Genomic DNA, 22,654 nt, shown 5'->3' on the forward strand with positions numbered 1-22,654 from the left:
TGCATCAAAACCAAGGAAGATCAGAAAACCAGGTCCTGGATTGTGCTGCAAAATTTTAAAATATGCTTTGGGTTATTCACAGCAACTTACAGAGACTTGGCAGGAATAAAAATGTGTGAAGAAAACCCTTGAAACTAGAGTTCATGAACTAGGTCAGGCTGTCTCAACGGTGCAGTCACTAACCAGACAATCAAAGGGGATTTCTTGGTATCTTGAGAGAATGCTGTATAATTAAATTTTTAAATTTTTTGTCCTACAAAAATGTAAGGCAGACACATTATTGTGGTAAAAAAAATCTTGCAAAGACTGTGTCTTGTCATTTTTCCCTTTGCGATCACCAAGTACACCTTACCACCAAACGTTTTTCATCTGTGTCTGGCCTGTAGTTGCTAGATGGGGAAGTTGGATCAAAATCCACTGTGTTCATGCTAAGCCCCAGGGAGGACATTTCTGTGGTCAGAAGAGATTGTGAGGAGAATGAGGAGATCCTTGAGGAGAAATGGGGACAGAAAGCCTCCCACGGGGCTTTCCATCAACTTAAACTTTAATCACCAGCTCTTTTGACTCAGACACAAGGCAACAGAGAGGTCCTGGGCTTCTCTTGCCAGAACTTTTCGTCAAAATGCTCATTCAAAGCTCAGCCTTCTGAGAGTCTGGGTCTCCCAGTCTTCATGCTTCATTGCTGAGAAGGTGCCTGCTAACTCCGGCCCAAACTTCTGGGGCCTGGGCTCCAACCACTAGCTGTCTTGATCTCCTTACAGAAATTGCTTGTTAAAAAAAGAAGAGGGAGAGGAGGACCTGTAATAATTCAGATAATTTAGACAATGAGGGCAGAAATGATCCTTTTTTTGCCACTTCCCTCAAATGGATAGTTTGGGTCATGATGTTAATCTTAGTCTTCCTTCAAGGCACCAACATTTTTTTAAAAGGATTTATTTATTTATTTTTAGAGTGAGAGAAAGAGAGAATGAGGAGGGAGAGGGGCCGGGGGAGAGGTAGATAGAGAATCTTAAGCTGAGTCCACAAGCCCAACTCAGGGCTTGATCTCACGACCCTGAGATCATGACCTGAACCGAAATTAAGAGTCAGATGCTTAACTGACTGAGCCATCCACGGGGCCTGAGGGACCAACATTTTTGACATTGTAGTTTCTCATTTATGTCCAGAGACATTCATGAGCATGTAATGTACGTAGCTATAGCAAAATGTACCTATGCACACCTCCCTCCCTCCCTCTCTCTCTCACCTACTGCCCAAGAGAAAATTAGAACCAAATACTTAATGAAAAAGTAAATCCATAGTGTAGTAAATTATTCTCTTTGGGCTCTGTTATCTCTAATTCTAATTTCAGTAGTTGTGTTTGATTTTGATTGGTTAACAGAGAGAGATGGATGATGGGAGTTATCCTGAGTCATAAACTCTGAGTGAGTTTGCTTTTCCTAAATTCACCTCAGAGAACCTGGGAGGGCTGAGGAAGGGTAGGAAAAAGGGTCCCTGCTGGACCTGGTGCCCCCTTTCCCCCTGAAGGCCCTGCTTCCTGGTCACCCACCCTCAATCTTGCAAAGGTTGCCTGGTGATAAGAATAATGGAGTTTTCAGTAATGTTTATTGAGATATTACTATTTGCTAACTCCCTTATGTACATTTTCATTTGTCTCAAAGTTATTCGAGATAGTGTTGTTTTTGGTTGATTTGTTTGCTTCACAGATAAGAGAACTGAGACTAAGAAAGAGTATGATGCCCCTGTCCACCCCCCACTCCCAGGTAGGAAATGGCAGGTGGGCGATATGGTTACCTGTGTGCCCCCTCACTTTCTGAAAGGAGCCTGCATCCTCCATGACTTGTTCCAGCGAGGTCTGATTTCCTTGCCTAATTTTCCTCATCCCCCAAGAGAAGCTTTGTGTCATTTGAGGGAGAGGAAGAGACTTTGAAGAAGAGAATAAGAAGACATAAGGGAAACACAGAATAGAGGAAAGATCCAAGTCAAAACTAGCTTGTGTTCTAGAACAGTTGTCTTTCAAGGATTTGCTTTGGTGTCATACTGAACAGATACTAACAGATAACAAAATAATACAGTAACTTTGATTTTTTTTAAAGATTTTATTTATTTATTCATGAGAGACACAGAGAGAGAGAGAGAGAGTTAGAGACACAGGCAGAGGGAGAAGCAGGCTCCATGCAGGGAGCCCAACGTGGGACTCGATCACTGGTCTTCAGGATCATGTCCTGGGCCGAAGGTGGCGCTAAACCGCTGAGCCACCTGGGCTGCCCCAGTAACTTTGATTTTTGTTTGTTTTTTGCATTTTTAGTAAAATGTTAAGCAATTGACAACTCTGAATATAACTTTTCTTACGCTTGTGTGGCACTTACCAAATGCCAAACATTTTCAAAAGTGGACTGGAAGCAGAAGAGTACTGGTCTCTGACATTTTCTTAAGAACAGAAGAAAATAACTCTACCCTTCCCTTCCCCCAATCTTTCACTTTGGTCAACTTGTTTTACATATTTTCCTACAGGAGAAAGGTTGTCAACACCATTCCATGATGATTAAGAGCCCTTAACATTCTGTTCAACACATTTTTTTTTTTAAGTTGTCTCCACACCCAGCAGGGAGCCCAACACGGGGCTTGAACTCCTGAACCTGAGATCAAGACCTGAGCTGAGATTAGAAGTTGGATACTTAACAGACTGAGCCACCTAGATGCCCCATCTGTTTAACAAATTCTTATTTGATCAAGGGATATTTTTGCTTTAATGAGACCCTTTCCCACACCGAGGTATGAAGGTGGAACTGTAAGGCGTAAATGATCTTTATTTAGCCTTGGTTCTTTTAGCAGCTCAGTTCTTGTGTTTTTATATTATAGAACTGTTTTTGTGATGCTTTGAAGGCAGTCCTTGTCTCATCTTCTGAATTTTAAAATCTGCCTTAAGTACACTTTAGCCACTCTGTTCCTGGGAAAAGAAAACAAGCAGAAAAGAAGGAAGTCAGAATGAATGTAAGGCAGAGGGTGGGGAGATAAGACTTCTATCTTGGGCTTCTTTCACTAAAAAAACCCTTTTGCCTGAATCACTAAGCCAAGAGAGAAGCTAGGTTTCCTTGGTCCTAAATGAGTCTCTGCAGTGATTGCCCTGGCCTTGCAACTCAACATGGGGTCCTCGCGACAGCGGCAGTGGTGCGACCTGGTGGCTTGGTGGACACACAGCATCTCTGGCCCTACCCAGACCTACCCAAGTTGTAGCTGCAGCTTTACTAGATCCTCAGATGATTTGTGGGCACATTTGTTTGAGAAGCACTGTCTTTGTCCATCACTCCCGTAGTAGGCTGTGTCACAGGATCACTTGGAGGCCCTAGAGTTGCCTGGTCAGTGTAAGGCCCTAGAATATATGTAGAGAGTTTAAAGCTGCTTGGGCACCTGGGTGGTTCAGTGGTTGAGTGTCTGCCTTTGGCTCGGGTCGTGATCCCAGGGTCCTGGGATCGAGTCCCGCATCAAGCTTCTCACAGGGAGCCTGCTTCTCTCTCTGACTATGTCTCTGCTCTCTCTGTGTGTCTCTCATGAATAAATAAATAAAATATAAATAAGTAAATAAGTAAGTAAGTAAATAAATAAATAAATAAAGCTGCTCAAGTAATCTGCCGCAGCTATCGCCCAGTACCCTGCCCAGTACCCCGTATAGAGGCCAGCCTCCCAGGGCGGAGGGCAGCGTGAGAGGGGAGGGATGTCTGCAGTGGCACATGGAGAATTTCCAGCACAGCTTCTCCACCTTCACCCTCTAGACTGTCTTCCACAGCGCTTCCACGTCTGCCGTTCTAAATCTGGTCATGGGAAATTCTTTCTGGGTACCTTACCGTGGTCACGATCAAATATACCCTATCTCTCCGCATCATATTTAAATCCCTTCTGATCAGGTCCCTGTCCGATCTTCTCATTTCATTTTACTCCCCCAACCACCTTTCCCCCAGAAGCCAAACCAAATCACTCGCCACTGCTTGAATGCACAAAGCCTTCACAACTGTCGCCCCACATGCTTCTCCCCATGCCATTCCTCCTATCCTTCAGATACTTCATAGTGCAGGTGCCTCTCCTTCACTGTTCCCATCACCCACGTGATGACAGGTTCGGTATGCCTCTAGAGACATGACGGAAGGGACAAGCTTTGTCTTGTCAGGACCTGGGCAAAAGCAGTTCGGACTGGGAATGGAGATGAGGGAAGAGGCACAGAAACCTGGTGGACTTAGGAGAGAGCGGGAAGTGAACAACTTCCTGCTATTAAGAGACAATCCTGCAGAAAGCTTTGCTGTGAAGGGGAACAGGAAAATGGAATAGGATCTAGGTGGAGACGTGGGGTCGAAAGAAGTTCTTTAATGTTTTTAACAGGAGGGAAATAGTGTGGTTGCAGGTGGGTGGGAATCATATAGTGGGAGGGTATTGAGGACAGAGAGAGGAGAGGAGAGTTGCAGAGCAACGGGAGAGGATAGCAACGGGTAAGATGCACAAGGAGGACCAGCCTTAAAGGGAGTATGGACTGGCCCTCTCTAGTAATGGAGAAATCTAAGGTACACAGGCATGGATGCTGGAGGGTGGGGACAGGTGGTAGAGCCTGAGGAGTTCTGCTATTCTCAATGAAATCGAAAACAAAGTTATCGGATGAGGGGGGATGGAGGTGTAGGGGACGAGGGGGTTGGAGCAGGTGTGAAAGTGATGTCTAGGAGAGAGAGAGCTCATGTGGACCAAGGAGATATAATGATGTTGTTGGGTAATATTACATCCAAATGAAGCTAATTGCCATGAATTTTAAAGTGAGACCTATCAGCATGGATGTATATTTTTCTCTTAGTTGCATAGGTATCAGTAGGGAACACATGGAAAGATGGACATATGACCTCCACCCTCCTGGAGATTCTGTTTTCAAAGGGAGGATGGCATTAGATCGATAAAAATTCCTTATTTATTACAATGTGATCATTGCCATACTGAAAAACAGGGCAAGAGAGCCTCCAACATGGCTGCCTGACTTAGCCTGAGTGTCTGAAATGAGCCTTGTATACATGGAATGAGGTTCTAGAAATAGCATTTGCTTAGAACTTTAGAGCACTCCAACTGGACCTAAGTGAAGGCAGGAAGGACACTTGAGGAAAACGTGCAGTATATGTAAAATGCATGAAATATATTTTTTTCTCTCTTATTCCATCTTTATCTGTTCAATCTTCCTAGAAGATGCAGGCGGTTGCCTAAAGATTCATGCCATGGGAAGAGAGAACATATCTTCTTGCAGCCCACATACAGCACAAGGGAAGATGGATTAGTGGAGGGAGGCAGGAATTGTAAAGAGAGGCTGGTGGTTATTGTGAGTATAGTAGAAGTTTGCAGGTTTCAACAGTAAAGAGAAACCCTTTGCTTTTCAGCAGGAGGTGAAAATGTTCCACTTTCGAGGGAATTGTTGAAATAGTACCTGGAAATAAATTGTGTCAGACTCTCGAAACTTATAAACCCAACTTTAAAGGGCATTCGTAATGATATGTGATATGTGCTCACTGCTCCCCAGGCGTGGACTTGCATTTTGCATGCTTACCTCCTTTAATCTTTATAACAGGTTTGTCATAAAGCAGGTACTATTTTCCCCCACTTTATGAGTGAAGAAACCAAGATTTAGAGATTGTCAAGCTAATAAGTGATAGACCAGGGATTCAATCCCAGGTTCATTTCAACCATTATGCTGTGATGACAATCATATATAAATATGTGTATCTGTATCTTTTTTTAAAAAAGATTTTATTTATTTATTCATGAGATACACATAGAGATAAGCAGAGACATAAGCAGAGGGAGAAGCAGGCTCCATGCAGGGAGCCCGATGTGGGACTTGATGAATTTGCCTCTTCTAGGTACCTTGTGTAAGCGGTATCATACTATACTTGTCCTTTCGTGTCTGGTTGATTTCACTTAGCATAATGTTTTCAAAGTTCATCCATGTTCTGTAGCATGGGTCAGAATTCTATTCCACTTGATGGTCAATGAACATTCCATTGTATGTACATCACATTTCGTATATCCATCCATCTGTTCATAAACATTTAGGGTGTTTTCACCCTTTGACTATGTGACTGATGCTGCAATTAACATGAATGAACAAGTATTTGTTTGAGTCCTTGTTTTCAATTCTTTGGGTGTATATACCCAGAAGTGGAATTGCTGGATCATATGGTAATTTTATGTTTAACTTTTTGAGGAACCACCAAACTTTGCCACGGTGGCTGCATCATTTTTCACTCCCACTGTCAATTCATAAGGGTTCCAATTTCTCCACATCCATGCCAACATTTGTTATTTTCTGTTTTTGTTTTGTTCTAGTAGCACTCTGAGTGGGTGTAAGGTGGTCAGATACAGGTTTTTTATCAGCTCTCCTTCTCCAGCCCAGGTCTTTTCACACGTGGGTCCCTCTGCCTGAATCTTGCCTCCTCCTCATCCTTTAGGGGTTAGCTTAATTCTCACTCCCACTAGTTTAGTTTAGTCCCCCAAACTAAATTATCCCCCTTTTATTTATTTATTTATTTTTTTTAGCAATCTCTACACCCAGTGTTGGGCTTGGTCTCATGATCCTGAGATCAAGAGTTACACGTTCTTCCAACTGAGCCAGCCAGATGCCCCTAAATTATCCCCCTTTTAATCTCTCTTATATTATTCTGTTTGTCTCCTCTGCAGCACTTGCTGTAATTTATAATTATATATTAAGTAATTTACTTTTCAAACTCCTATCAACTCAGAGACCAAGACCCATGTTCACACGGTCAACTTGCAGACCCAGTGCTAAGCTGAGTGTATGGTCTATAATAAGAGCTCAATAAACTATCTCATGAATCCTTGGGTTGTCTGGTGCTCCCAAGGCAAGCTGTGGCTGAATTGAATGCAGAATGATGGTGATGGCATTCTTGGAAGTGAACTTGCCAGTTGGTGAACTTTGCCAAAGGCAAAACAGAAAACAAGGGTCTTGACTTCCAGCTTATGTTTTGAGCTGACTAAAAGGACATGATACATTTAGGCTCCTCCCATTAGAATTAAGGCAACCCCAAGAGGTCAAGCAGCCTGCAGGGGTATTATTGAGTGTGGGCTCTTCCTGCCTTAGATTGCAACCTGGTTGCATCACTTCATGTCAAATTGCCTTCATATGTAAAATGGAGATCATATTACCCACCCCTAGACTTGAAGTGAGTATTCTAAGAGTTACTATGTATAAATTGTTTATTTTTCTCAAGACTTATTTAGAGAGGGAGGGAGAGAACATGATTGGGGAGGGGGGGACAGAGGGAGAAGGAAGAGAGAATCTCAAGCCGACTCTGCCAAGCGAGAAGCCAGACACAGGACTCAGTCCCATGACCCATGAGATCATGACCTGAGCCAAAATCATGAGTCAGATGTTTAACCAACTGAGCCACTCAGGCTCATCTGTATAAATTGTTTAGAATAGGGCCTGGCACATAGAGAGTTCTGGGTCAATAGTAGCTATCATTATTATTTAGTAGCTTTCACTCTGGTGCTAGAGGGAAACAGACAATACACACAGTTAAGACTTCTGCCAATTGCTTCTGTCGGGTGCTCACAGATGGATCTCGAAGGGAGCTGTCCGTCTCTCCCTCTGATCAGGTCCAGAATTAAGGGAGTTTAAATTTTTGATCCTTAACATCTCTCCAGGACTGTTCTCTGGTTGTGTGGTCCAGAGGGTTTCACTATAATAATTCTCTAAACATTGCTCCAGTTGAGGACTCAGAATAGATGGGAGGCTCTGCCTTCCATCTTGAAAACCAAAGGGACTGTGGATTCTTCCTCTTTTGTTGCTGGCAGTAAGAGCTGGGCTTGTGATCTACACATGGACAAATCAGTGCTTCTTCTTTGGAATCTTGGGCCTTGACAGATTCAGGCATAGGCGAAGGGTCAAATGAGACTCTTTTTGGCAGCCATGGAAGATTTAAGGGGCCACAGTATGACATGAGTGTCCAGTGGTGCCAAGTATCCAGTATCCAGGGGTGATGATGCCTACGGTGGCATCCTAGGCAAGTGGTTGATTTTTGTCTGTTTTGTTCTGTTTTGTTTTGTGACATGTCTATTTTATTTTACATTGAGAAAATATACATAATAACAAAGTCTAATAGGAATAATGACTACTTTATTGAGTCATAACTCATTATAATTCATCTATTTGACGTATATAATTCATTGGTTTTTAGTATATTCGTGGAATTGTACAAACATTACCAAAATCAGTTCTAGAATATTTTTATCACCCTTCACACCAAATCTTTGTACCTGTTAGCAGTCACTTCCCACTCCCCTTCCTACCCTCCCAACCCCTTGCAAGACAAATCTACTTTCTGTACCTAGAGATAGCAAACTCTTCTTAAACCAAGACTCTAACTATACCTTCCTTCCCTTAAGGGTAAAGTTCCTCCTTAGGTCTTGCATTTGTTAACTATTGCTGAAGAACAAATTAACCCAAAATTTAGCAGCTTAAGGCAACATACATTTATTTTCTCACAGTTTTTGTGAAGTAGGAATGCAGGTACTACTGGACCTGGGTCCTCAGCTCCAGGATCTCTCACAAGGCAAGCAGTGTTGGCCTGGGCTGCTGTCTTTTTTTTTTTATATAATAAATTTATTTTTTATTGGTGTTCAATTTGTCAACTTACAGAATAACACCCAGTGCTCATCCCATCAAGTGCCCCCCTCAGTGCCCGTCACCCATTCACCCCACCCCCGCCCTCCTCCCCTTCCACCACCCCTAGTTCGTTTCCCAGAGTTAGGAGTCTTTATGTTCTGTCTCCCTTTCTGATATTTCCCACACACTTCTTCTCCCTTCCCTTATATTCCCTTTCACTATTATTTATATTCCCCAAATGAATGAGAACATATAATGTTTGTCCTTCTCCGACTGACTTACTTCACTCAGCATAATACCCTCCAGTTCCATCCACGTTGAAGCAAATGGTGGGTATTTGTCATTTCTAATGGCTGAGGAATATTCCATTGTATACATAAACCACATCTTCTTTATCCATTCATCTGTCGATGGACACCGAGGCTCCTTCCACAGTTTGGCTATCGTGGCCATTGCTGCTATAAACATCGGGGTGCAGGTGTCCCGGCGTTTCATTGCATCTGTATCTTTGGGGTAAATCCCCAACAGTGCAATTGCTGGGTCGTAGGGCAGGTCTATTTTTAACTCTTTGAGGAACCTCCACACAGTTTCCCAGAGTGGCTACACTAGTTCACATTCCCACCAACAGTGTAAGAGGGTTCCCTTTTCTCCGCATCCTCTTCAACATTTGTGGTTTCCTGCCTTGTTAATTTTCCCCATTCTCACTGGTGTGAGGTGGTATCTCATTGTGGTTTTGATTTGTATTTCCCTGATGGCAAGTGATGCAGAGCATTTTCTCATGTGCATGTTGGCCATGTCTATGTCTTCCTCTGTGAGATTTCTCTTCATATCTTTTGCCCATTTCATGATTGGATTGTTTGTTTCTTCGGTGTTGAGTTTAAGAAGTTCTTTATAGATCTTGGAAACTAGCCCTTTATCTGATACGTCATTTGCAAATATCTTCTCCTATTCTGTAGGCTGTCTTTTGGTTTTGTTGACTGTATCCTTTGCAGAAGCTTCTTATCTTGATGAAGTCCCAATAGTTCATTTTTGCTTTTGTTTCTTTTGCCTTCGTGGATGTATCTTGCAAGAAGTTACTGTGGCTGAGTTCAAAAAGGGTGTTGCCTGTGTTCTCCTCTAGGATTTTGATGGACTCTTGTCTCACATTTAGATCTTTCATCCATTTTGAGTTTATCTTTGTGTCTGGTGCAAGAGAGTGGTCTAGTTTCATTCTTCTGCATGTGGATGTCCAATTTTCCCAGCACCATTTATTGAAGAGACTGTCTTTCTTCCAGTGGATAGTCTTTCCTCCTTTATCGATTATTAGTTGACCATAAAGTTCAGGGTCCACTTCTGGGTTCTCTATTCTGTTCCATTGATCTATGTATCTGTTTTTGTGCCAGTACCACACTGTCTTGATGACCACAGCTTTGTAGTACAACCTGAAATCTGGCATTGTGATGCCCCCAGCTATGGTTTTCTGTTTTAAAATTCCCCTGGCTATTCGGGGTCTTTTCTGATTCCACACAAATCTTAAAATAATTTGTTCTAACTCTCTGAAGAAAGTCCATGGTATTTTGATAGGGATTGCATTAAACGTGTAAATTGCCCTGGGTAACATTGACATTTTCACAATATTAATTCTGCCAATCCATGAGCATGGAATATTTTTCCATCTCTTTGTGTCTTCCTCAATTTCTTTCAGAAGTGTTCCATAGTTTTTAGTGTATAGATCCTTTACCTCTTTGGTTAGGTTTATTCCTAGGTATCTTATGCTTTTGGGTGCAATTGTAAATGGGATTGACTCCTTAATTTCTCTTTCTTCAGTCTCATTGTTAGTGTATAGAAATGCCACTGATTTCTGGGCATTGATTTTGTATCCTGCCATGCTACCAGTGGGCTGCTATCTTATCTGAAAGCTTAACTGGGGAAGGATCTGCTTCCTATCCAAATAGGAAAACTGAGTCCTATTAATAGAACAGCCTCATACTCAGGCCAGGGTTTTTGTAGTTTGTTCTCATTTGGATGATGGCTAGAAGTTTGCTTTCTTCTTTAAAGATTCTACAGAATTTTAGTAGCAGAAATCCAGAGCAAACCAACTTCAGCAAGAAAAAGGAATTTGAAAAAAAAAAGAAAAGAAAAGGGAATTTGCTGGCTCACATAACTAGGAGAAGTACCATGTGGCTCACAGGATTAAAGGAGCTGTAGAACTATAGGGGCTACAACCAGTGGCTCAGAGCAGGGAGCTCTCCTTCTAGGTCTTCTTGGCATCACCACCATCTTCATGCCTCTCACTTTCTTGGTCTCATTCTCTACTGCTGTAATCATACCTTGGTATGTGACCTTTAGTCTTTGAGCCAGAATAGAGAGCATTGGGTAGGTGTTTACTCCCAGAGCTAAGAAGATAGAGTACTACACTAGGCCATCTGTGGATTACATGGCCACATTCCTGTTGCCAGAAGAAAGACCATGAAAAACCAACAGCTTCTATTGTCCATGGCAGACCAACTATGTAAGTGACTCCTGAAATACTGGAGATCCCAAATAGGATAAGACAATGCCATCATCTATGATAAGGCCCTGTCTGGGAACTGTGCATTGAACAGATTTTTTTTTTTTGCCAATGTTTTTTATGAGTCTTGGGATTTATTTTATTTTAGCCAAGGTCCAGTGTCTTAATCTGCTGGAAAAATAGGGTCACACTGAATTTTTCCATTACAGATTTCACTTGTTCCATGACTCCTTGACAGTTGGGGAAAAAATTTTTGGTAGAGACATGAAGGCCAGGGATGACATGGAAAATAGCTGTCCATTTCATTGTCTTATGACCAAAGTTAAATTATAATAACAAAAGATACCAGAGCTTTTTATATACTGTTACTTTCTGTGATTTATGAGCAGATTGTTTTTTAACATCTCAAGTAAGGAATGATTTGTCAAGTTCATGAAAACCACATGTATTCAGAGACTCATTAATTTTAGTACCAGAGGCATGTCTTGCTTTTAGACCCATATAAATATGGATTGAGATCAAGATCTGTCAGACTTGACTTTTGGGAGATGTAATATGGTTCTCCCCTAAATATATATATTGACACTGCAGTTACCCTAGTGATTCTTCTAAAGAAGTGCTATAGTGAGCTCTCTAAAAACTCATTCTGTCCTGGTACAATTCACAATTGTTCAAGGATGTACTCACAGCTGATCACTTGTTCTTTGCCAGTTCTTTCTGTAGGGCCCTGTATGTTCTAAGTGCTAGAAGCAATAGCAAGATAATCTGCCTGAGCCTGCCTACTTAGAGCTTGGTTTTGAGTTCTCCCCCTAAGTAAGGAAGCAGCTCACTTTTAAATTTAGATTAGGACCCAATATTAAGGATGATAGTGGGGTGTAGAGAAGTACAGATAAAACCTACCTGGTATCACCCAAAGGCATAGTGCTTAGGAACTCAATTCTTGGTTCTGACACACTAGAGTTTGGCTCTTAGCAAAGACACCTCCTAGCTTTGTGACACTGGGAAATTAGTTAACTTCTTTAAGCCTTGATTTTCTCATTTATAAAATGGGGCTAATAATAATAATCTAAACCCATATGATTGTTTGAAGTGTTTTTAATAAGGTAATCCAAGCAAGGCATTTAACATTGTGTGAGCATATTGCTGTGAAAACACTAGAGTAGTTGTAATAATCTCAGGAATCGTAATTTTTTTGGGTGGTCCCTGTGTGTCTCCTTTACACCATGTTTTATAACCTCTCCCAAGTCTTTATACGAAGAGCAATCCACTGGCACCACGTGGAGGGCAGCATGGGGTCTTTGGCAGAGACCAGGCTGACTTGGGTTTATATACAGGATTTAACTCTCAGAGTTCCAATTTCTCAACTGCAAAGTGAGCTAATACTACCTGCTCTGAGGCTTAAAAATAATATATTTAAGTGTTGGCAGATAATAAGCTCCACTTAGAGTGGGTTTAAAAATTTCACCACTTGGCCATCTCTGCCATCCCAGGTCATAGTGATGGTGTAAGTGGGGATCTTGAGGAGGCAAATCTCAGTTGTCTCTGCCATTAGTTTTATTTTCATTCTTACTGGTACTGAGCCACACTTCACTGCTTTTAGGTCTGGCCTGATTTTGTTCAAACCAAGGCCTATGGAGCCATGATAAGGGCACTGCCTTTTAGAAATATGGCCTTCGTATAACACTCTTCCTGGCGTGGGTGCCAGCAACAGGCAACACAGAGATCAATCTCAGCTCCACAGAGTGGGCATGTAAGACTGAGTGACAAATACACACTAATGTGATTATGACTTTGCATCAAAACTGTCATGGAGCATTAGCAAATAAAAGATTTGTTCGATAGAGAAAAAATGACATTCAAAGGTCAAAGTTCCTTGAGGAAAGTTCTCTCCACATCTGCCTGGTATGGGAAAGCTGCAAATCAACAAAAAGGCTGCATTTCCCCCAAGTTATCAATTCTTCCTTCACATTGCAGATTCTTCTCCTCCCACCGTTTCCCATGGGTCCCTATGCAGAAAAGAAAAAAAGCATGGGGGATGTGTCGAAGCTTGGAGACATTTGTTGACATTCTCCCTACTTGTGTCTTGCAGCCTACTTCTGCTTCCTCCTGACTGCTCTGGGTGTCACAGCTGGTGCCCATCGCCTGTGGAGCCACAGATCCTACAAGGCCAAGCTGCCTCTGAGGATATTCCTGGCTGCTGCCAACTCCATGGCTTTCCAGGTGGAGATGGAGGGTCCTGTCTGCCTTAGGGCCCCAGCACAGAGGGCACCACAGGAGAAGGCATAGACCTGCCCCCTGTGGGGCAGTCATTCCTCTAGCCCCATGCCTGCCTCACTGCTCAGGTTCCCAAGCATCTGTGGTCTGTCCTAAGTGTTTGTCTCCTTATAGCTTTAGATATGGTAAAATGTCCCATCGGGGCTTTGCATCCTTAGGAATACTAAACCACTTAGGATGAAGGAGATACCTCCACCCAAAGCCCATGCCCTGAAACCCTCCACATTTGTCTGGCTCTAACCGGGTCCAAGTTCTGTGCTGAGCATGCTCTCTGCACATTGCATTTGACCCTCACGTAACCCCATGAACTTGGTGTTATATATGTCCTCGTTTTACAGGTGGGGGACCAAAGTTTAATGACATTAAAGAACTTGACAGATTATATGGCTAAAAGTGATACATCCAGGATAGGCAAATGTAGGTATGACTCTAAAGCCACTGCTCCTAGAAAACATCCCTGAGGTCACCCTATAAGTTTGTGGTAGAGAGAGGTCTATTGAATATGGTCCTGGATCATTAGCTCTACTTGATGTTATATTATTATGTAAGCATTTGGTTTGTTCACCTTTATATCCTCATTCCTAAAACTCCATTAGCACACAATAGTGTTGGCTCGAGTATAATGCATATATGAATGAAATTTTAAATACAAAATATTTTAAACTCAAAAAAAATATGATGCTGGAAGACAGGATTTGAGTCTCACTCTGATGATTGCTGGCTGCTGTGAATTACTTCCTCATTTCCAGTTTCTTCATCTGTAAAAATCAGAATATGACTTCTCTCCCAGAGTCGTTATAAAATCATTGAAAATTGCAGGGAACTCTAAAAGCGTAACAGAGGATCATTGCTGCGCTAGGATTGGGCCAAATCCATTAGGACTATTCCAATAGTAGATCATTCCCCGCCACCTTTGGGACTATCTGAGCTGCTGGAGTTTGAGTTGATTATGGATTTCTGTTTTCCTAGTTCCTCATCTGATCCAGGTAAGGTGGGTGGGAACAACTTACTTTCAAAGTTTCTGCTGAGACATGAATGCAGATAATTCTGGGCCCCATGCATTTTCACCCATCGGGAAGAGATGGCAATTCTCAAAACTGCTTCAGGGTCCAGGGAAGCAGGCAACCCCAGAGCCTGTCTGTGACCTTCAGATGTGCAAGTCACGTGGCCACCTCTGCAGGGGGCCTCCCACCCCTACAAGATGGCCTGACCCTGAGTGTTTCCTCAAGTTGTTCTTATGTCTAAGGATTATTTCCCTGTTTTCCTCCCACAGTTTGAGCCTTTATGAGGCACATGGGCTGTAACACAATAGATTGCTCAGGGAACACAGTTCATATAATGGGTATCTACTGGTTATAATTCAAGCACAGTTGGGAATTAGTACCAAGGTTCTAGGGAAAAAGCTATTGTGCACAAAGGAGTAGCTGGCAGCTTCTTGGTTGTATGTTCTTTTCTTCACCATTGGTAGTACAAGTGAGAGCATGGTTTATTTTGACTTCAACCATCTTAGTTCAATTCTGTGCTTTGTTTATCACGACAATGAGTTATGATAATGATAATTTAGAAACTCTTTTGACTTGGGTCTAGAATGCTATTTAGGACTTAACTTGGTAATTTTCATGTGTTTTGTTTGAGCAATTTTTTATTTCTAACCTTCAAGTACTCACTTTTGATGTGGTTTTAAAGCACCTCTATTATTAAATTTTTTCCCCACATAAGTAACTTGCAATTGAGAACATAAAATTCTTCTCTTTTCCCCATGAAACTATTTATTTACAACTCAATTTCTGATAAGCTAAGTTTCCTTAACATAGTATCACATAGCAGAACATCACACTGTGATTTTACTTTACTCTGGGGAGATAGTACATCACAGAGGGAAGTACCCAGGTCCTGGAATAAATTCTTGGCTTTGCCATTTGGCAGATGTGGGTCTTTGTGCAAGCCTCTCTTCCCTTATATGCAAAGGCAGGGGGGAAAAGTAATATTTACCTCACAGGATTGCTAGAAGGATGATATCATGAATAAAAAGTGCCCAACTTATAGCTATACTCAGTAAATACTGGTCCCCTTCTTCTTTATGAGAATCAGCATACTGTCTCATTCATTTTTGTGTTTTGGTCCCTATCATGCAGAAGGCTTACTCAATGACAGCTTGCTTAAAAAATGAGAAATGAATGAATTATTTTAAAAAGTATTTTTAGAAATCAACAAATTTGAATGATGCATACTTTGTCCAGGCCCACATGTATGCTGGAATTTTTTTCATTCATTTAACAAATGTTTACAGAGCACCTACTCTATGCCAAGCACTGAGCTAGGCACAGTGGACATAATGATTAGCAAACATAGTCACGATCCTTGCCTTCATACAGCCTTCCATCTAGTGGAATATTAAAATTCTTACAGTTTTCCATTGGAAATGTCAGTACTTCATGGGTCTGAGGTTTATAACAGTGTCACTTAGAACTAGGTGAGAGGTTCGAGACCCCAGGTGGCTCAGTTGGTTAGGCATCTGCCTTTGGCTCAGATCATGATCCCAGGGTCCTGGGGTAGTGTCCCATATCAGACTTTCTGCTGGGCGGGGAGCCTGCTTCTCCTTCTCTCTCTGCCCCTGCTTGTGTTCTCTCTCTGTGTCAAATAAATAAATAAAATCTTAAAAAGAAGAAGAAGAAGAAGAAAGAAGAAGAAGAAGAAGAAGAAGAAGAAGAAGAAGAAGAAGAAGAAGAAGAGAAGGAGAAGGAGAAGAAAAAGTAAAAGAAGAACTAGATGGGAAGTATGTAAGATTAGCATTGGGCCAGCTTCCATACAGTGCATATCTGTGTCAGTGGGACAGAATACAGTCGATCCCGACCACTTAACCCTGGGCAGAGAACAACCTGGGAAAGTAAAAATGTGCTGTGATCTGTCCATCTAGGGCGCTGACCTGCAACCTTGATTTAATGCAGAGTCATTGATTTAGTTTCCCTTTGATGTCCTCGTGGGTTTTTAAAGATAATTTCAAGGATTCTCCTGTGCTTTCTTCGATCAGAGTGGTCATGCCTCTGGCCAAAATGGACAGTCAATGCCATGGTTCTGTATTTGAAGATGAGCAGGGCTTTTGCTAGAAGCTGAATGAGATCTTCAAGAACAACTTACTTAACACAGGAACTTAAACATTTGAAATTCTCTCTTCTGTTTCTTCTGCAAAGGATGTATGTACATGGGGCAGGGGTAATAGTGGGAAAGGTGGAAGTTTAGTCTGAAAAGATGACGATGGGCCAGGAATGCAAGACAAGGGGCTCTGGTAATCCTCTGAACCTTATATTCAGCAGAGACTCCCTGAGTTCCTCTCTGGACCATTCTCCTTCCTGATCAGTAGGATACAATTCAGCCTAAATATGATTTGCAAATTCCTTATCATTTTCTGCTAGTCAAATATAGACCCAAGTGAGATATTCCTGCCATCCAGTAGTCTCCAAGAGTTCAGTTTTTGCAAGCAGTAGCCAGACTTTGGGTTTGTGTTTTCATACTCATGCACACACCCCTTCTGGCTACAGGTAGGTCTCTCATGAACTCAGTCCAAGAGCACCTGATAGATGCTGCAATTTCCTCTCTGCCTGCCCAGACTTCTCATCAGATCCTAGTACAGAGGCTTTGTATTTTGAACTGGAAGAGAGGTTAAGGGATTTGGTCTAAATCCTCTTATTTTGCAATAAAGGGCAAGAAGAAGGGTAAAGAGAGGCCCAGAGAATATCAGTGACTTGTGAAAGGTCACACAGCTGGTGGGTGGATAGACCAGACCGCATCCTGTCTCCTGACCCTCAGGCCAGGGAGCCTTAGGCTCACCCATGGATGTTCTTGGGTGATGGCCAACAATGTGATCAGTGAATAGCTCATAGTTGGCTCTTGTTTTTGTTTTTGTTTTGTTTTGTTTTGTTTTAATCCACTGTGACATCCTGTCTTTTATTTTTTATTTTTAAGATTGTATTTATTTATTCATTAGAGACACACAGAGAGAGAGAAAGAGAGAGAGGCAGAGACACAAGCTGTGGGAAAAGCAGGCTCCATGCAGGGAGCCCAACGTGAGACTCGATCCCGGGTCTCCACGATCACGCTCTGAGCTGAAGGCAGGCACTAAACCACTGAGCCACCCAGGGATCCCCGACATCCTGTCTTTTAATTGGTGTGTTTAAACTATTTACACTTAAAATGATTACTGATGTAGTTGGATTAATATCCACCGTGTTTCTGTTTGCTATTCATTGGCTTTGTTCTTTGTACCTTTTTTGTCTTCCCTGGTTTTAACTGCTCATTTACATGATTCTATTTTCTCTCCCCTTTTAGCATATCAACTATACTTCTTTACAAGTGTGTAGTGCTTGCTCTAGAGTTTGTAATATACATTTAGAACTAATCCAAATCCACTTTCAAATAACATTATAGCACTTCCCAGTACTACAGCAACCTTGTAACAGAGCATTCCCAATTCCTCCTCCCTGCCATTAAGGGACATCCCTGTCATTAAGCTATGATCAAATACATTGTTGCTATTATTATTTCAAACAAACTACCACCTGTTAGATGGATTAAGAATAAGAAAAATTGAAGGGGGCACCTGGGTGACTCAGTCTGTTAAGTGTCTGACTCTTGGTTTTGGCTCAGGTTATGATCTCAGGGATGAGAGATTGAGGACTGGGTCAGGCTCCCTGCTCCATGCAGAGTCTGCTTGAGATTCTCTGCCTCTGCCTCTCTTCTCCTTCTCCCCCCACAGTTCATGCATGCGCATGCTAGCATTCTCTCAAATAAATAAAGTCTTAAAAAAAAAAAGAATAAAAATTGAAGGTTTTATTTTACTTTCATTTATTCATTCTCTAAAGCTCTTCTTTCTTTATGTAGACCTGGGTTTCTAACGATTCCCATTTTCCTTCTCTCTAAAAAACTATCATTTCTTGCAAGGCAAGTCTATTGGTAACAAATTTCCTTTAGTTTTTGTTTTTCTGAGAGTCTTTATTTCTCTTTCACTTTTGGTAAATAACTTTGTTGGGTGTGGAATTCTAGGTTTTGAGAGTTTTCTTTCAGCACATTAAATAATTTACTTCATTTTCTTCTTACTTGCATGTTGCTCCTTTATAAGGATTTCTTACCTTGCCCCTCTGGGTTCTTTCATTATTTTCTCTTTGCCTTTGAGTCTCTGCAGTTTGAATATGATATGTGTAAGTAGAGATTTTTGTGTGTGTGATTTACCCTGCTTGATGCTCTCTGGGCTTCCCAGATCTGTGGTTTGGTGTCTGTAATTAATTTTGGAAAAATTCCAGCCATTATTACTTCAAATATTTCTACTGCTATTTGTTTTTTCTTTTCTCTCTATTTCTTTTTCTGCTATTCCAGTTAAACATTTGTTACACCTGTTGTAATAGTCCTATGGTTCCTCAAGACACTGTTCTATCTCTGGTCCTGGGCCCCTGCTGTTTTTAACTCTCCATGTCTTCTTTTTGCATTTCAGTTTGGGAAGTTGCTATTTATATATCTTCAAGATCACTGTTTCTTTCCTTAGCCATGTCCAGTCTTTTTGTTTGTTTGTTTGTTTTTTTGCCATATCCAGTCTTACTGGTGAACCCAACAAAGACATTCTTCATTTGTTACAGCTTTTCTGATTTCTAGCATTTTTCTTTCATCTTTTCTTTGAGTTGCCATTTCCACTTATATTATCCATCTGTTCTTGCATGTTGTCCATTTTTTCTTTTAAAGCTCATAGCATACCCATAGCAGTTGTTTTACATTTTCAGTCTGATAATTCCAACATCACTGCCATATCCGCATCTAGTTCTGATGCTTGCTTTTTCTTCTTAGATGGCATTTTCTGCGTTTTTAGCATACTTTGTAATCTTTTGTCGAAAGCTGGACTCGATGTCCTGGGTAAAAGGAACTGAGGAAAGAGGGCTTTAGTATGAGGTTTTGTGTTTATCTGGTTAGGAATTAGGCTGTGTGCTTACCGTCTGCTGTAGCTATGGTGTCAAGGGCTTAACTTTCCTCTAGTGTCCTTGTTTTTTCTCTCTCCCCTTATCTTTGAGTCTTCCTAGAGATTTTTTTTTCTTAAATGACATTGAAGGCTTTTAGTTCTTTCCTTTGAAATTCTGTCATTATACAGGAGCACTATTGATATGGAGATGTGAGGGGCTTTCTATAGCCTTGTAATTAGGTCTCAGTTTGTGAGCCTGAGGTATTTCCCTTCCCTGGGGCACTTAGGCTTTGCTAAAACCTTGGTTGATTAGGAGCTGATAAAATAGTTTCTCTTGAAGACTGATCTTGGAAAGAGAACAGAGAGCTCTGTGTATTTCAGAATCATTACTTTTCTCTTCCACCTACTGGGAGAACAGAGGTTTTTTTCTCAGCTGTTCATAGTGGGAACCTGGTAGGTGAAAGTTGAGGCCCTGTGGTCCTGGACCCCTGTCGTCTTTAACCTTCAGGCGTGCCCACATTCAGCAATTCATCGATTACAGTTTAAAGTGTACCTACGCATCCGGGCTCTAGCTGTGGGCTTCTGCTCTGGGCTTCTGCTTTTGGTAGGCCGTACTCCTCTATAACTGCCCATTTTTCTCTCTAGTTCTGGTGCAGCAGTTTGCCCTGTGACCTCAAGTTCTCTGATGGATCTAAGAGTCCCTTGTTTTCAGTTCGTTTAGCCTTTTGTTGTTGTTGTAAGGAGAGTGATTGATTACTTTCAAGCTCTTTATATGTCAGACCAGAAAGTGGAAGCTACACTGTGATTTGCAAATGGAGCAAACTTTACATATAAATATGTCAAGTAAATCACATGGTCATGGGCCATAAACGTTGGCAGCTATATAATTACTACAACAAAACAAAACAATCATCTAGTGATAACTACATACCAAGCACTTCACTAAGTACTTTACATAGTCCTCTGACACTACCCCTGAAAGGTAGATACTGTTATATTCCTCCTCTGACAGGTGAGAGAATGGAAAGAAAAGAGGCTGTGTAACCTGTCCAAGGACATACAGGCTGAAGTCACCAATGGGGAATTTAAGTGCAGGCAGCTGACTCAAGAGGTCACCCTCTTACTGCAATGCTTCGGAGCCTCTAGCAGGATCAAAGTGTCTATTTATCCTTCCATTCAGCAGGCATTGAAGAACATGACACACCAGTCCCTGTCCTCATAGAATATATATTTCAGTAGGAGGGAGAGCAAATCAACAAGTAAGCAAATGAATGGACAAAGTTACTCAGAGAGAGAAAAGCATGTGAAGCATTTAAACACAGCCATGTGCCAGGGTGCCAGGGAAGTGGCTGCTTCCGACAGGATGCTGGAGAAGCCCTCCCCCAGGAGCTGACCCTAGAGCTGAGCCCTGGGGGAGAGACCAGAGAGGAGGAAGAGCAATCCAGATGGAAGGAGGAGCTGAAGATAGGAACAGATATGGTGTGTTCAAGGAAGAGAAAGGTGGCCAGTGCGGCTGGTCCATGTGGGTGAGGGGGGTGGCTGTAGAAGAGATTACAGAGAGGGGGACAGGCGCCACCTCAGTGCAGGGCTCTGTTAGACATAGCACCGAGTCTGGGTATTGCCTACATGCCATGGCAAGGCAGAATGGTAGTTGGGGCAGCAGTACGGCCTCATACATCTCAGGGACACAATGAAGCCTCAGACCACAGTCATGAGACGCTGGAGGTATTGTGCCAGATTCGGGATCACAGACCAGCCCCCGCCCGAGGCTGGCTCTGTGTGCATGTGCACGTCAAGGAGAGAGACTTGCCTGTGAGGGGGGGCCCTCGCCTACACCTCGGGCACTAGCGGCGCGGTGGCAGTCAGGTAGGAGAAACATCAGAATGCTTACTTCAGGCTCCAGAATCCTTGACCTTGGGGGGCTCTCTGTGCAGGCTCCAGCTAAGATGCTAAGATGCCTCGCCTCCTTCCTTGTTGTGGATCTAGGTCAGTGAGAGCTGGGGAGACGAGGAAAACCACCCATGAAAACACACCTCGAGGGAATGAAAATGTACTCGTCGGAGCAAGGGGTGTCCCCCTGTGGATGGGCGCGCAATCCGGAGGGCCGCCTGCCTCTCGGGTTACCCAACCCCAGACAGAGCAGAGACTCTTCATGCAGATTTCACCCTCTGTACAATGGGCTTTTCCTAAGCATTGCGAGGTGATCAAGCCTTTGTAAACAAAACCATAAATACTTTAAAAGCACACAGAGAGTGTTTATTCAAAGAAATACTTGGTAGAGTAGAGGGTACTTTTGTGAACATATAGCTATCAGGTGTTTTTCTTAATCTGAGTTTATTCTTCACTTAACTCTTAAAATACTACTATAGTTGAATATTAAAACAGAAACAATAGCCGGTAGTGAGCTATGATTAAGTCCGTCAGTACTTCACTACTGCATATAAAATGCCAGCAGTGTTATTCACTGGCCCCATTAAGAGGTCTGACACCGAACACCACCCCTAGGATGATGTTCATCATCCTCATATGCTTCCCCATTATCATGGTGCCATCTTTGCTGATTGGGATCAAAGTCCACCAGTTCCAGCTGGTCCATTTCATTAGTCTCTTCTACTTCCTTCCTCACAGGTAGGAGTTTTTCCAGCAAAGAAAGTTTATCAGGAGAGAGAAAGCCATTCTCAGGGAAGTTTACCTTAAATTCAATGATTAGGCAACCCTTCTCATATGGTCTGTGATCAATTGGCATGCCTTTCTTTAGCACACACTTGATATCCTCATGCTTGACAGTCTGACCTGGATGAGAGGTGATGATGATGGTTTGGTTGTCAAGAGTGTCAAGAGTTCGGTTGTCAAGAGTCAATATTGGCTTTTGAAAGCCTCACAGGGCTTCAACCAGCTGGATGTCCATATACATGAAAAAGTGTTCTCCTCATCGAGTAAAAACAGCATGGTCCCTTTTTTTTTTCTTTTAAGCTTTGCAAAGTAAGTTTTATTGTTTCAGTTTTGCAAAGGAAAGTATTGAGGCTCAGAGAATTTATATAACATGAGCAAAGACAAATTGGCCATGAATGGGTTGTCTGGATTGCAGCTCAGATAGATTTGATTCAAAATACAGTAGATAGTTTTTCCACTTAGCATGCTGTCACCCATAGTAATGTAGTTAGTGTTGCAGATACAGGGAGCACACTGGAGAGGAGTCCAGCTTTAACATCCTGTGATCTTTCTGATGTCCTAACATAGTGAAAGTGAACTATTAACTTTTTTTAACTTTTTTTTTGAAATAACTTTTTTTGTATATTTT

The 22,654-nt window shown here is 42.1% G+C and overlaps 1 protein-coding gene across 1 annotated transcript in view; it reads left to right on the forward strand.

Annotated features, from left to right (window-relative positions):
• SCD5 (stearoyl-CoA desaturase 5) overlaps window positions 1-22,654 on the forward strand; it is a 150,827-nt gene that overhangs the window by 76,168 nt on the left and 52,005 nt on the right. The window contains exon 2 of the mRNA XM_038582283.1: window positions 13,228-13,358. Coding sequence (XP_038438211.1) covers window positions 13,228-13,358 — 131 coding nt within the window. The remainder of the gene's footprint in view (window positions 1-13,227; window positions 13,359-22,654) is intronic.

Source organism: Canis lupus, chromosome 32 (assembly GCF_011100685.1).
Source record: "Canis lupus familiaris isolate Mischka breed German Shepherd chromosome 32, alternate assembly UU_Cfam_GSD_1.0, whole genome shotgun sequence".
Taxonomy (NCBI): Eukaryota; Metazoa; Chordata; class Mammalia; order Carnivora; family Canidae; genus Canis; species Canis lupus.